Here is a 15,192-nt window from a genome sequence, read left to right on the forward strand (position 1 = left end):
GTTTTTCCATCTTCTGAAAAACTGATTATTTACACAGATGCTCAATTTTCTTACAAATACATTTTAAATCACTCCTAAGAAATGTACATGTATACAACCAGGAAGAGCACATACAATCTGACCTGTTTTGCACATCAAAATATATCTTGATCCTTGTATAGGTAGAAGTTTGTCAGAAAAACATAATCATTTGTCTGACTGAAGGAAAACACAATCTCCATCTAAAAATGACATAAAAGAAACATATATTTACACTATAGCTCAGAAATAAATGTGGCTCCTTAATAGTTTTAAATTATCTTATAACTTAACTGTGTGTCAGGTTAAGTTTTTTATTATTATTATTATTTCTACAAAAAGGTCAAAGAAATAATGTAATTAAATATTCAACAACATGTTATATAACAATACAATTATAACACAATTTTATTTTCTGTTTTACAGTTTAGACCAAATATGAACACCCCAATATAAAGGGATGCTCATTTAAAATATATTTTATGCTAATATTTTTCTCACTTTGACATTAGTCTAAGCTTTCACGTTTGGGTCAGTTGGGACAGTGCAGATTATTTTAAGGCATAAGTCACAATGGCTGTCCTCCTCCGGCCTTTTGATTCACTAAGATATCTTAATTAGCCTTGAAAGATGACAAACATGCTGCCTGGGTCATGCTCACCATCATCCAAATTGCATTTCCATGCCTCCACATGACAATCCAAGCGCCTTTCAGGTGCTGCCTTTGAGTCCAATGCTCCATATAAACCCCAAAGGAAGAAATAATTAGTCAGTCCTGCCTTCGGAAACCAGAAGAAAGACCCTCATCATGGCTGTGAGGACTGTTTTTGTGGCATTCCTTCTCTTTTTAGGAATGTGCATCATCATCACAAGTGGAAGACCAGCTCCATCTTCAAACGCCTTCTGCAGGATTATCTGGTAAGGGAGTGTTTGTTTGTCTGTGTGTATGTTGTTTAGCGAAGTGTTTGTGCATGGAGTCAGACTTCTAACTGTGATCTGATCCAGGTTATTTGGAGTTCCGTGTGGTCAGGTCAACATGGCCATTGTGACTGGCATAAAAGACGACAAGAAGTCATACAAGGTATACAAAAAAAGTGCAGTACTACTTTCAGAGTTGTACAGATTAATAGAGGCTAAAAACATTTCTGTCTTCTACCTCAGCTTGGCCCGGTTACACCAGATCAGATTCTAGCCAATCACACAGCCAAAGATGGTGAAATTGCAAACCTTAATTTCACAATGGACTCTACAACCCTGAGTATGGGCTGCCATGTACAGGTGAGGCAAATGTCTCTTGAGTTCAAGCCACTTTTACCTCGGTTATATACTATTTAATGTTAAAGGCAAGAGCAAAAAAGTGTCTAAGCTAAGTGCTTTTTCTTCATGTAAACTATTCTGGATTCATATCTATCCAGGGTTCCTCAGTGTCTCCGTTTTGGTTCAGCCCATTTGATAATGGAACAAATTACTGCAACCTCTACAAAGTTATAAAAGGTCAGTTTGTGCACTTGGATAAATAATAACCAGCAAGACAAATTTTCAGTTAAACAATCATTCCAGTCATGACATTTTTCAGCATTTGCCCACTTGGCATTTTTTTAAATTTGTTTTGTATTTTCTTGTTCAGGAAGTGGACTCAACAAAACCCCAGGCTTTGTTGAATTCACCAATGAGTGGCTCTGTCTTGGCTTCGGCGCTTCTGTCTGCAAATGAGAAGAAAAACAAAAAATGTGTGATTAAAAACAATGGAGAAAAAGAAGAAAACATGTTTATTCTTTAGCAAAGGCTATGTTTTGCTGGAGGATTGTCTTGTCCTGCGCATGACTAAATGCACATTTGTTGGAGTGACCATGAAAAAGCTCTCATTGTTAAAACTTAAATCTCTCCATATGGACTAAGATCACTGATTAAAAAGTGTGAATAAATATTTGCTTGATGGAAATACTGTTGTCTTTGTCTGAAAAGATCTATAACATTATTTTCTTGTATTCTTTTTATTTTACAAAAAATGACAACAAAATGCTGCACTCCAGTCATGCTCACCACAAGACTGTTATGTTCTCAAACAATTATGCATGTGGATTTGAGATTGTTTTCCGTTACTAAAGAAAATTGTTGCACTTGCAGCACCCACAGCCTGCTGACTGTCCTACAGCCTGGAGGATAATTGCATGGTTATTATTGTATGCGTTACAATGGCTTAGATCATATAAATATATTTCAGGAGTTGGGAAGGAAAGTCAATAGATGAATTGTTCCATAGAATTCAGAGAAATGATTCTTAGCTCAAGAACATGTTTTTTCTTGACGAGCAGAAATATGTTTTTTGGGGGGAGGGTTTGCATTTAGTGTAGTTATATGCTTCCATTGCTTGAGTTTAATGATTGATTTTATTATTATTTTGGCAATAATATTGTTGTTGTTTTTTTTTTTTTTTTTTTGCTTGTTTAAAGCCCAGGTAAACAATCAGAAATTTTCTAAAACATGACCAAGACAGACATATTATTCTGCATTTGTCGTTGATCATGTAAAAATGTAAATTGAAGCAATAAAGTTCAATGTGATGGCTAACTTCTGGTTGTTCTGATGATTCAGGACGTGACTATCTTGTCTGCGTTAACAGCTTGAAGCATCAACATGGCGAGAGAATGACGCTATTAGTTTAACATATGCACAAACGCACAAAGACAGTGGTGTCTTTGTGCATTTCGATAGCCTGAACATAAAATCTGAAGGGAAATGATATCAAATGAGACAGGTGGTTTCAGAGATTAAACAGAAACTATAAAACAAACAGCATAGATTCGGCAGCACAGATTTATTAAGTTACATGTTTAAAACAGAACTAATATTTATAGGTTTGAATAAAATGAACATTGTTGTTTTATTCTATGAAGTACTGACAGCAAGTCTCTGAAATTCTAAACAAAAATTTTGTTTTTATTTGCAGAAAATGAGAAATGGTCAAATGGGATTTAATGCAGTTGTCTCTTTTTTTTCCAGAGCTGTATATGACTGTGAAATACATGTGATAGTGGCATAAAAAAGTTTAAAAGTTCAGAAAATGAAGGCATAAAAACATGCTGATCAAACTCCATCTTTTCTGGTCTATTTATGATAAAGAATCATCATGTCCAGTCCAGTGGAAGCACACAGTGGACACACTGTCCTTTTAATGGGGTCCGACTTCAGCTAAATTATATGGTGAGCTTAGAGAAGGAAGTCCATTAACATTTCCTAAAATTTATGCACCATCTGTCAGGGTTGCATTATGAGATTTTTATACTGTAGGATCCTCAACTCTTTCCAAATATCTGGTGCCAAAGACGACAAGAGGAATGTATATGTGGAACATTTACATCCTTACCAGTTGAGATTGAAGTCTTTCCTTCCTTAGCATTCAGGTTCCAAATCAATCCTGGCTTTGATCCATCAGGGATCATCTGCCTCCTGAATGGCTTTGATCTCTTTTGTAGTAATATAAGTACAAAGGAAAAGCACCATGTCTGCAACATTAAAATGCTGACACAATAAGGCATGCAAACAAACCCACACAATCCAAAATGAAAACAGCTTATGTTTTGCTGTAAACATGACCACTCCTGCTAAAATGTACAGCTCTGGAAAAAAAAAATCAAGAGACCACTGAACTGAACTCCACTGAAAACCTTGTGGTTATTCCACCAAATATTGATTTCTGAACTCTTCCTGAGTGAAAACATTAGTATTGTTGTTTCTAGAATAACCTGAACTTGTTTTCTTTGCATTATTTGAGGTCTGAAAGCTCTTTTCTCATTTTTTGCAAATAAATACAACATTTTTTGTTACCTTGCAGCAGGAAGGGTCAATTTCTGGCCTGGAATCTTTCTGCCTGGAGTTTGCATATTCACTGTGTATGCATGGGGTCACTGCTAGTATTGTGGTTTCCTCCCACAGCCTAAAACATGTCTGTTAGGTCAATTGGTTACTCTAAATTGCCCCTAGGAATGAGTTTACTGTATGTATGCATGGATGCCTACCCCATGCCTCTCTGTCAGTATCCTTCTTCAAAATAATATTACTCAGGTAAGTTTTAGACTAAAACTAATTTGAGAAATCCTTTTTTTTTAAATCACCTGAGCAAATGTAATTAATTAATACCTGATCTGGTCTCTGTTTTGTCCTGTGAAGGACTGACAACCTGTCTAAGTCGTACAGCTCTCTCTCTCTCTCTCTCTCTCTCTCTCTCTCTCTCTCTCTCTCTCTCTCTCTCTCTCTCTCTCTCTCTCTTTCTAAGTGACTGCTGGAGAAAAGGGTCATTAAATTGGTATAGATACTAGAAAAAATAATTATTTGAGAATCATTTTTAACAACACATTTTAATGTCATTTTCTGTTATTTCTGGGCATATTTCCAAGATCTTACCTGATAATATAAATACAACAGTGTGAAGAATAGAAAAGACAGCAGTGACAAGCAGTGGCAGATTTTAATTCCAGCTTTTATTATTTTTTTAAGTATGCACAAAGAAGTAAATTCCACCATGTAAAAGAAAATCTGTTTTATCTTTTTTTGGTTCAAAAGGCAATTTGAATTATTTTTTTAGGTGACTGGTATTCTAAAGCCTTTCTTCAAGCTTTGCATTTGGCCATCCCGAATCCCAGACAGGCCCATTCGTTTGTTATCTCCAGGAAGCCTGGAGCTGAGGTGAGTCCGCTCGCTAGAAGTAGAACATTGAGGAAACAAGCAGCTCTGTTATAACAAACACATATTTTGAAGTAATGCTGTCCAGAATAAGTTTTTCTTCCAGTTTGTTTGCTTACCTGACAGTAGCTTGTACAAATTGCAGTAATTAAGCCCATCATCAAGAAGACTGGTGAATCCAAGAGAGATGGACTGAGCCTACAGAGCAGATTACGTAGCCAATTAAAAATAGTGGTAATTATCAATTGTTTTAAGAGTTTCTGTGCTTGCTGATTTAAGATATATGTATCATTATATTTCAATTTTCTTCATTTAGATTAAAAAAGAAGCATATAATTGTATAGCAAAAAATCTACTGAAATCAAACAACAAAACAAATGTAAAACATTTCTATAAATCAGCTCCAACACAAATGTTTTACTCACAGAAACACGGCAGCCTCCAGTTAAGATGGTGGAACTGAAGGAGAAGGTGATGTTCTGAGCGGTGATGCCATCAGGGGAAGTGTGGTTTGCTTTGATTGTCAAAGGAGTTGCCAAAGAGAGCTGTAAAAAAAACAAAAAGCCAGCCCAGAACATCACACCAGATCCTTTCATTTATTTAAGAAGAATGAGAAACTTGTGCTCTGTTACCATATACTCAGGGCTGAAGGCTTGGATTTGCTTTGCAATTGTGGTGCTGATTTCTGCACAAGGTATTGCAAAGAGCCTGGGAAAAAGAGGGTTGTTTTTTCTTTTCTTTTGTTTTTTTTGTTTTTTGTTTTTTTTAGCACATACAATGAAATCAAAATTCAGATTTAGTCCAGCAAGGTAGAGGGGGGAAGGAAATGTACTCACCATAAAACTCTGCAGAAAGCATGGTAAGGAACAGGAAAGGGGAAAGGATCCTGAGGAGGAATGGCGACCAAGCAGCCGAACAGGCCTAGAAGGAGAGCAGAGGCCAGCAGCGCGGTCTTCATGGCGTCTTTCTTCAGAAGTGGGAAAGTATTTGTTCGACTTGCTTCCTCGCTGAATAAATCATGAATGAGTAAGAGAGCTGCAAGCCAATTTATACATCAGGCTTGTCATGAGGCGCAGCAATGGAGCTTGAAATTGATTTGTGTGACTGAAGTCTTGTGGTTATTGTCTGACCAAGTGTTGAATTCTGCTGATTTTCTTCAATTAAACAACAAAGTCAATCTCGATGAAACAAACCAGTTTTTAAAGATATTTTTAATTTTGTCATAAAATGTTTCATTGATTTATTTCTCTCTTTTGGAAGAAAGAAATCTAGTAAAAATTATACATACAATATAATCCAGGTGTAGTATAAAAGAAATCTCAGATCTGATTTTTAATTACTAAAACTGTACACCTTTCAGTTCTTCAGTTTCTTCTGTTTTTCTTTGTCACATTTAACAGTTTTAGTCTTATTCTTATTCCTTTCCATATTGGACAAAAAAATGCACTGTGTAAATACTAAGAAGCTGTTTAAATTATATTTTCATTTATTAAGAGAAAAGATATATCAAAAACAAATTCTAGAAAAAAAAATACAAAGCATACAAATTCAAAGTCTCCAACTTGACAAAATGATGACTTTTTGAAGGTGTGTTTCCAGTTATATTTGATGAGATAACCAGAAACCAGATAAATGAGAAAACAACCTCAAACTGACATGGTGGTGGGTGGTAGTATGATAATATAGGGATGCTTCGCAGCTTCAGAACCTGGACAGCTTGCCGTATTGATGGAATAATAAATTCTGTTCTCTTGCAGGAAATTCTAATAGAAAATGTTTAACTTTCGGCTGGAGTACTCTTGGGTACTGCAGGAGGACGTTTATCCAAATCCCACAAAGTAAATGCACCTCTGAATACCTCAAAAGAAAGCTCTGGGTGACCTAGTCAAAGTTCAGACTTGAGTGCACCAAAGATGATTTGGTGTGTTGAGTGACTAAACAAAAGTGCGGTTATAATTTCCAATCATCCAATCCAACATCTGATTTCCCTTTGCCTCTATATCTGTGAGCCATTTTTTTAAATCAATAATATTTATGTCTGTATATCACAAATTTATCAGTTCCTTAAAGAATCAAATTATACATAAGAAAAATGTCCAACATACTTTTTTTCCAGAATACATTACTTTTCTAATTGGGTTAGGAAATTGGAATTATTGTCAGTTAACAAAGAAGTTTATTCTCATGAATTTCTTGATGTCCCATATAAATACTATATAGAACCAAAAGTACAACTGCATGTTGACATTTTATGATCTTTATTGACAAGACAACCTTTTCAACAAAAAAGTATTCAAGTTAAGTAAATTTCTGTAAACGGAATAAAAGAAAAAAAAGCATCTTTAATAAATGAATTGTAAACTTAATACCATGATTTGATTTTTTTGTGGTTCCATCAAACATTTTGCCCTCACATAGCATGTTCTCTCATAAATAACGTCTCTACATGTGGTCAGCTCACTGAGTCATCGAAAGCTTTTCATGTGTCATTGAATCTCATGACTTCAAAAGAAGGCTTAATCAAGCAAAACGCGCAAAATGCGACAGCATTTGTTGGATGCCTCCTACTTTCAGAACAACTGATTTATCTGAAGTTTCTGAACTTGTACAATTTAAGTTTATTGATATAGTATGTCCTTATTCTACTGTCTGGTGAATTTTCTGTGCTTGTTTGAAGCAATCTTGTGATGTGCCCAAGTCACATCACAAGATTTCTTCACTGTCGAAGCACTTGTGCTTCGACACAAGTGCTTCGACAGTGAAGAGCAGTGTGCCTATCAGGTGATTACAGCATCCTATTAGGAGATATAGAAATGTTATGATTTGTAACAAAATTTATTTATTTCTCTCACATGATTTTTCTTTTCTTCCAGATTGTAAATGAAATGTCTTCTTATCTTGAGATCAAGCATACTTACCTGAGCAGCCTGAAAACGTCAAACCTCAACTTTACATTCAAGCCATCTGCATCTCCCTCCTTCTGCTCAATGAGGGTAGGTTTCTGTTTTTTGATTTTTATTTTATTTTTTTTAAACACCTGTATTATGTCTTGATTATGCAATCAATTCTTGCACCATGCCATTTTTATGGTGCCTAGATTTGTCTGTAATAGAGCAGCTTATTAACTCTGCACAGGGCCTCGCAACCACTTTGGCTCCCGCAGTGACAAATCCTTACTGCCTCCTCCACAATCTTGTTAATGTTATGCAAATTGTATATAAAAATATATACCTTATATATATATATTTTTTTTTTTTGCACAAATCAGTGTTTATCAGTCTGTGTGTGTCTCCAGTCTCTAACTTATATGTCTACACAGCAGGAAGCAGTCTGAACCAGGTCCCAGGCTACATGGAGATCTGCAACAAAGGTTTGTGTCCTTCAGTGGAATTGGCAACATGCAACAAATAATTGTAATTTCTAAGATGTCTGTGTTCCTCATTTCACTGTTTCTTTAGGTTTCATGTGCCTAATATTCTCTAAAGATAATTTCCATTAACTGATCCCCATGAAGAAGTTTTCCTTTCTTACTGATATTACTGGAGTTTCATTAAATGTAGCAATTAATGCTTTGGATTCACCAACATAGCTAAGAAGGGGTTACTTTTTTTAAATTTTTTTTTTTATGTTCTTCTGCAAAATAAAGTCTGTTTATCTTATTTCTTTATGTGGTTCTATACTCTACTCTTTTTTTTCCATACATATTTTTACTTTTGTACCAAAACGTTTGATATTTTTGGTTACAATAAGGCAGAAAATATTGAAATATAAAGTTTTAAGCACCTCTGAACATTGATAATAATGTTGGGTAAAATGCATAAGTCAGAAGTTTTTGAATATTCTTTTTGTATTTCTTTTGTCTTTTATTGTTGTATGTCAGAAAAGACATCAGACTTATTAATCTAAAGTTAGGACAATAAGTTGAGTTTCTTCTATCATGTGCACTGTGTCATTTGTTTTTACATTACATCCACAAGTATTAATGCATTTTATGGTGATATATGTTGTAAATCAAGACAAAGTGCTGTTTTTGTCCTTGATTGTTACATGAAAGAAAAAATTTGCAGGAATGGTTTTCTACTAAAAATCTGGGAAGAGCGGCATGCATGTGTGTCTACTTTCTCAAAGACAAAAACAATTACACAAATCAAGGAGGAACTGTGAATAAAGTCACTTGTGAAATTCAGTTTTTTTTCTACAGCTATATTAAGGTATTCAGACCTTCCAACTGTAAGCAGAGCATCTTGTGTGAACTAGGACGATTAAGGAAGTCTGCACCCATGGGCCTTGGCTAGAACATGACCATATTAAAGTATAATAACACTGTGTCACATTGAAATAAAGTTCAGGTTCTAGCCTCTTGTGAGGTGACACAAGTCACAGTGATATTTTCCTTACTTTATCCATGTGAACCCTAACATGGAAAATAAATTCTCCATCTTTATTTTGTAAATTTCTGATTTTATGTTCACAATAATTATGACAGAGGTATGGTTTGTAACACAATCTTAATATTTTCCTACAACATTCATCATGCCATGAATCTATCTATTAATAGATTCACAACCATAGTCTCAATCAGTGCGCACAAAGCTATAAGATTATAATATATATGAAAGTCTTCAAAAGCTAAAGAGACTTTTGAATAAATCAACCATAACCTTTTGGCAATTTTTTTGTGTACCAAGAAGTCAGACTGATTCCTTCGTCACCATGCAATGGGATAATTCCTGGTTTAAAAAATTCTAAATATAAATGTTTTCCTGAGATAAATACACTGCTCAAAAAAATAAAGGGAACACTTAAACAACACAATGTAACTCCAAGTAAATCAGACTTCTGTGAAATCAAACTGTCCAATTAGGAAGCAACACTGATTGACAATCAATTTCCCCTGCTGTTGTGCAAATGGAATAGACAACAGATGGAAATTATTGGCAATTAGCAAGACACACTCAATAAAGGAGTGGTTCTGCAGGTGGGGACCACAGACCACTTCTCAGTACCTATGCTGTCTGGCTGATGTTTTGGTCAGTTTTGAATGTTGGTGGTGCTTTCATACTCGTGGTAGCATGAGACGGACTCTACAACCCACACAAGTGGCTCAGGTAGTGCAGTTCATCCAGGATGGCACATCAATGCGAGCTGTGGCAAGAAGGTTTGCTGTGTCTGTCAGAGTAATGTCCAGAGGCTGGAGGCGCTACCAGGAGATAGGCCAGTACACCAGGAGACGTGGAGGAGGCCGTAGGAGGGCAACAACCCAGCAGCAGGACCGCTACCTCCGCCTTTGCGCAAGAAGGAACAGGAGGAGCACTGCCAGAGCCCTGCAAAATGACCTCCAGCAGGCCACAAATGTGCATGTGTCTGCACAAACGGTTAGAAACCGACTCCATGAGGATGGTATGAGGGCCCGACGTCTACAGATGGGGGTTGTGCTCACAGCCCAACACCGTGCAGGACGCTTGGCATTTGCCAGAGAACACCAGGATTGTCAAATTCGCCACTGGCGCCTTGTGCTCTTCACAGATGAAAGCAGGTTCACACTGAGCACATGTGACAGACGTGACAGAGTCTGGAGACGCCATGGAGAGCGGTCTGCTGCCTGCAACATCCTTCAGCATGACCGGTTTGGCAGTGGGTCAGTAATGGTGTGGGTTGGCATTTCTTTGGAGGGCCGCACAGCCCTCCATGTGCTCACCAGAGGTAGCCTGATTAGGTACCGAGATGAGATCCTCAGACCCCTTGTGAGACCATATGCTGGTGTGGTTGGCCCTGGGTTCCTCCTAATGCAGGACAATGCTAGACCTCATGTGGCTGGAGTGTGTCAGCAGTTCCTGCAAGATGAAGGCATTGAAGCTATGAACTGGTCCGCCCGTTCCCCAGACCTGAATCCGATTGAGCACATCTGGGACATCATGTCTCGCTCCATCCACCAACGTCACATTGCACCACAGACTGTCCAGGAGTTGGCGGATGCTTTGGTCCAGGTCTGGGAGGAGATCCCTCAGGAGACCATCCGCCACCTCATCAGGAGCATCCCCAGGCATTGTAGGGAGGTCATGCAGGCATGTGGAGGCCACACACAATACTGAGCCTCATTTTGACTTGCTTTAAGGACATTACATTAAAGTTGGATCAGCCTGTAGTGTGATTTTTCACTTTAATTTTGTGTGTGGCTCCAAATCCAGGTCTCCATTGGTTAATAAATTTGATTTCCATTGATGATTTTTGTGTGATTTTGTTGTCGGCACATTCAACTTTGCACAGAACAAAGTATTCAATGAGAATATTTCATTCATTCAGATCTAGGATGTGTTATTTGCGTGTTCCCTTTATTTTTTTTGAGCAGTGTGTATATATATAATAAGCACTGAAAGTGTATGAGTGTCCCCAAGAAAATGTTCCCCATAGATCTGTTGTAACTAGATGCTATATTAGTAAGACAAAAAATACATTGTCGTATAAAAAAGACAGTGTAACATTTCTCTTCTGACCCCTAACCATAACAGTTTGTATAAGCTTTTTTTTTTTTTTTTTTGTCATGATGCCAGAAGAATTTAAGCCGCTGTGGTTATGTGATGCATGTGACTCTTTGTTTTCACATTGTTGGTTTGCACTATGACTAATCCAGCTGAGCTGTGAACAAGTAGAAGATAGAAACTTTGTCTGCTTGAAATTGATTTGATCCGGAATAAGACTTGTGGTTCTTGTGGTTTGCACAAGGCATGAGTCCTTTAAAGTGTTTGAACTCTATGAAACGTTTCCAGATTGGTAGAAGCTAATATCAGCTAAAATTAATTTCCCAGGTTAATTGGGAAAGTCCAGATGATGTTATGGCTCTGGAAGTACATGTGTACTTTCGGCTTCACCTCTGCACTGTTTTCTTGGCTAATTTCATAGAAAAATGAAAGAAAAAGAAAATATAAATATAAAAATATTTGTGAAGCTCCACTAGTCTGGCTTTTCAGACTAGCCTGGAATGTAAGTCTGTAATAAATTATTATATTTAAAAAGTTGTGATTTGGTTTGTTAATTGTTGGACCCTCCCACTAATTAAGAAATTAAGAGGACGCTGGCGGGTGTAGCGGAAATAATTTTTTTTTTGCTTGTCGAATGTGGGGTGTGATGAAAAAGCTTAAAAATGATTTAGTGATTTAACTGTGAAATTTTCGTCCTTCAATCAACATCCCTATTTTAGTTTGTTCAAGTTGCTTTTGGTGGTGGGTGGATTATTTCCCAGCTGTCACAAGGAAAGAGGCAAGTGAACCCTGGGCAGATTTAGTTAGAGAGCCAACGCTGAGACACACAAGACGGACAACCACGCACGATCCCGCTTGCCCCTTTGGTCGATGTGGAATAGATCACACTTCACAGCTCTTAACATCCATTATCCCGTTGTTATTTCTAGCAACAAACTGGCTCATTAATTCAAAGTGCCAGAAGCCTCCACAGCCTAAATGGCTTGAAAATGAGGGAGGGAGAATAAAGGGGAAACCACAATAATCTGCTGACTTTAAATGCCATTCTTCTCATTTGAACTTGCAGAAATAATTACGACCGGGGCATTAACAAAATGTGAATAAAATGTATGTTTCACACCATCAAACTAATTTTAGTATCAGGCGAATATAACTTAAAAAATGTAGTGGTGACATGATGGCTTCATTTTCAAAATGTTACTGTCAAACTTGTAGAATCAATAAATCACTAAATAGAGTCTGCATCGTTACACAGAGTAGAGTAAAAGACCTCAAAAAGCAACACACTATGTCCCGATTGACAGAAGCTTAAGAACAAAGGTTAGTTGCAGAGCTCTTTTCATAAAGGCAAGTGTAAAACCATAAACAGACATTTATCATACAAAAAATACAGACACACAAAAAAAATTAAATGATCAAAATGACTATATTAACTAAGCAAACAGACAAATAAATGACGATTGGCACACTAACTGATTAAAATTAAGACAAATTAATCAGTTCTAGAAAATGAGGAAGTGTGAAAATGCAATTACGTACATTGGATTAACAACACCGGAAACAATGGAGATGTTCTTTGTGTTGGTTCAGTTCTCGTTGCTTGTGTTTTGGATTTGTTTTGTTAAATTAGATGTTAGATTATGTTTGTTTATTGGTGAGTTTTCCTTTCTTCTTTCATTCTCTTTGTTCATGTTTCACTTCGCCTCAGCGTATCATTCTGCTCCCAGTCCCAGCTGATAATCATTTCCTCATTTGGCTCCACCTGCTCCTTCTCCAGCTGCATCCGTTCACCTGTAATTAGTTCCTCTGGGTCTTGTGTCGTCATCCCTGTTCCATTTCCTCCTAGTATATTTAAGCTCCCTGGTTTCATTATTTTTTACGAGCTCCATCTGTTGCACTCTGCTGATCTTCCTGTCCTTCTTTGGCGCCTGGTGATTGCTTTGGTCCAGTGGTTTCCTGAGTGTCCTCCATATATACATTGTTGTAAATTTCTTTTTAATTCTTGTTCATTAAGATCTTTCATCTGCCAGTTCTCTGAACTTGAATCCTCCATTCCAAACGTGACACATTGTCCACAGTTACTAAAGAGTGTATCAGTGACTCATGTAGGAGGTAATTTAACCACTCAGAATTTAAAGCAATGTTAAGCTAACATTGTTAGCCTCAGTTAAGTGTCATGATTTTAACAATAAAAAAAATACATTGTTGTATAAAAAACAGTGTAACATTTCTCTTCTGACCCCTAACCATAACCCCTAACCATAAAAACTCAATGGAAATTGCCAAAGCCACTGCTGACCAAAAGAACACAAAGATCTGTTTCATATTTCTTAAGTCATAACTTTTGTAAAAATAAATAAATAAATAAATAGTATTCAGTGGACTGACGAGACAAATACATTTCTTGGAATGTGCCTGTTCAGAAAACATATGCCACAGCTCACAGTAAAATATAATGGTGGTAGTGTGATTGTCTGAGCTACTGCGCTGCTTCAGGATCTGGACAACATGATGTAACTTAATGGAACCATGATTTCTGCTCTCTGCCAGAAAATCCTGAGGGAGAATTTCAGCTAAATAGTTTGTGTGCTCTGCTTCATAGATGGAAGAAAAGCATTGCTTTAAACAGAAAATCTCTGGTCACTTTGCTGAGTTAAAACAATTCTGCTCTTAAGAATGGGCCAAACATTCAGGCTCAATGATATAAAAAGACTCATCTCTAGTCATCACACTTGATGGCAGCTGTTCCCACCAAGGAAGCGGCATACAATTTGCAATTCCTCTGGCTTTTTTCCTTTTTATTTGCATGATTTGTTTGAGGGCCTGAACCAGACAAAAAGTGGGAGAAAATACTTATTGCAGCACTCTGAACGGAGATAGCAAGATTTTCCTCTTATTGAACGCTGCATTAAATTTGTCTGCAGAGGGCGCCAGATGCCAACTGTGGATTGATTCCCTTCTTTACATGCTGGTGTCCAGGACAACCAGCACACGACTCTGCAGAAAAAGCCATGGAGCGTCATTACTTTCTTTTTGCTGCATTTTTAACCTGGTATGTGTCCAAAATAAGATGTAGGTGTGGTACCTTTTTCAAATGAGGATATTTAATATACTGAATGATTCTGATACATTTTGAGAGAAACTTTGTGTTGTGACCTTGCAAAATGACTTTTTGCCTCAGAGCTTCTGATGTGAGAACAGCTCCATAATTGGCCACTTATTGTGTCATCTTGCAGTGGCATCATGCCAATGTTGTCATAAACGCAGCAAGGGCCTCTGTCTCCATCCTGTGATTTTCTCCTGTTTTACATTAACTACTCAAATTCAAGCTGAGTTTTCCATTCCTATTCCTTGTTTTCTGACTTACCACCTGGCTAAAGGGTTTAAATATTTGTAAACTAAAAATGGCCTCATTCTTGACCAACATTTTTTAGAGCTATGTATTCTGAAAATCTTCAGCAAAAGATGAGATCTTGCTTTAATCCTTTAAGCAGTTTACAAGAAAATTAAAGATGAAAATATGAGTTACATAAAGAACAAGTCTTTTCTTATTTATTCCAACCTTGTATGTTAAAAGGTTGGTCTTTATATATATATATATATATATATATATATATATATATATATATATATATAAATTGTTTATGAAGGTGCAAAAAGAAAAGGATTTCATTTTTTTTGTAAAATGAAAAAAAAGTAAATGAAGCTTAACAATAGCGTGATGTAACAACTGAATCTAAATGGAATCAGAAAGACCTGATAATAAATCAAAAATGATGATGGGCATGAATATCAAGAGGGTAATTACTGAATGAGGACCCACTGTACAGGGGGGTGAAGCTGGAAATCAAGGGAATCTTTTGGTGTGCATTACAGGGACTCTATAAAACTGCTCCCAATATAGAAAACCAAATTAAACTAACCGAAAACTAAATGTATTTATTTATTCTCAACAAATATCATTCACTAATTAACTTGGTTGAATTTGATCATACCATCAGATCAGTTTTAT

The 15,192-nt window shown here is 36.7% G+C and overlaps 2 protein-coding genes across 2 annotated transcripts; one reads left to right on the forward strand and one right to left on the reverse strand.

The window, feature by feature from the left end:
• Positions 1-751: 751 nt before the first annotated feature.
• Positions 752-2,589, forward strand: LOC145547973 (uncharacterized). Its single transcript, XM_081598254.1, has 5 exons — positions 752-936; positions 1,024-1,099; positions 1,180-1,296; positions 1,434-1,512; positions 1,646-2,589. Exons 1-5 carry the CDS (start codon positions 827-829, stop codon positions 1,729-1,731), a joined length of 468 nt encoding a protein of 155 aa, XP_081454380.1. The 5' UTR covers positions 752-826; the 3' UTR covers positions 1,732-2,589.
• Positions 2,590-4,480: 1,891 nt separating this feature from the next.
• On the reverse strand, positions 4,481-5,714 carry LOC145548031 (uncharacterized). The gene is made up of 5 exons (XM_081598468.1): positions 5,538-5,714; positions 5,334-5,409; positions 5,127-5,246; positions 4,821-4,899; positions 4,481-4,717 (listed from the first exon to the last, which is right to left on the reverse strand). The coding sequence occupies exons 1-5, from the start codon at positions 5,657-5,659 to the stop codon at positions 4,629-4,631; spliced, it is 486 nt and encodes a 161-aa protein (XP_081454594.1). The 5' UTR covers positions 5,660-5,714; the 3' UTR covers positions 4,481-4,628.
• Between the last annotated feature and the right edge of the window lie 9,478 nt (positions 5,715-15,192).

This window comes from Poecilia reticulata, chromosome 17, assembly GCF_904066995.2.
Source record: "Poecilia reticulata chromosome 17, P_reticulata-male-v2, whole genome shotgun sequence".
Taxonomy (NCBI): Eukaryota; Metazoa; Chordata; class Actinopteri; order Cyprinodontiformes; family Poeciliidae; genus Poecilia; species Poecilia reticulata.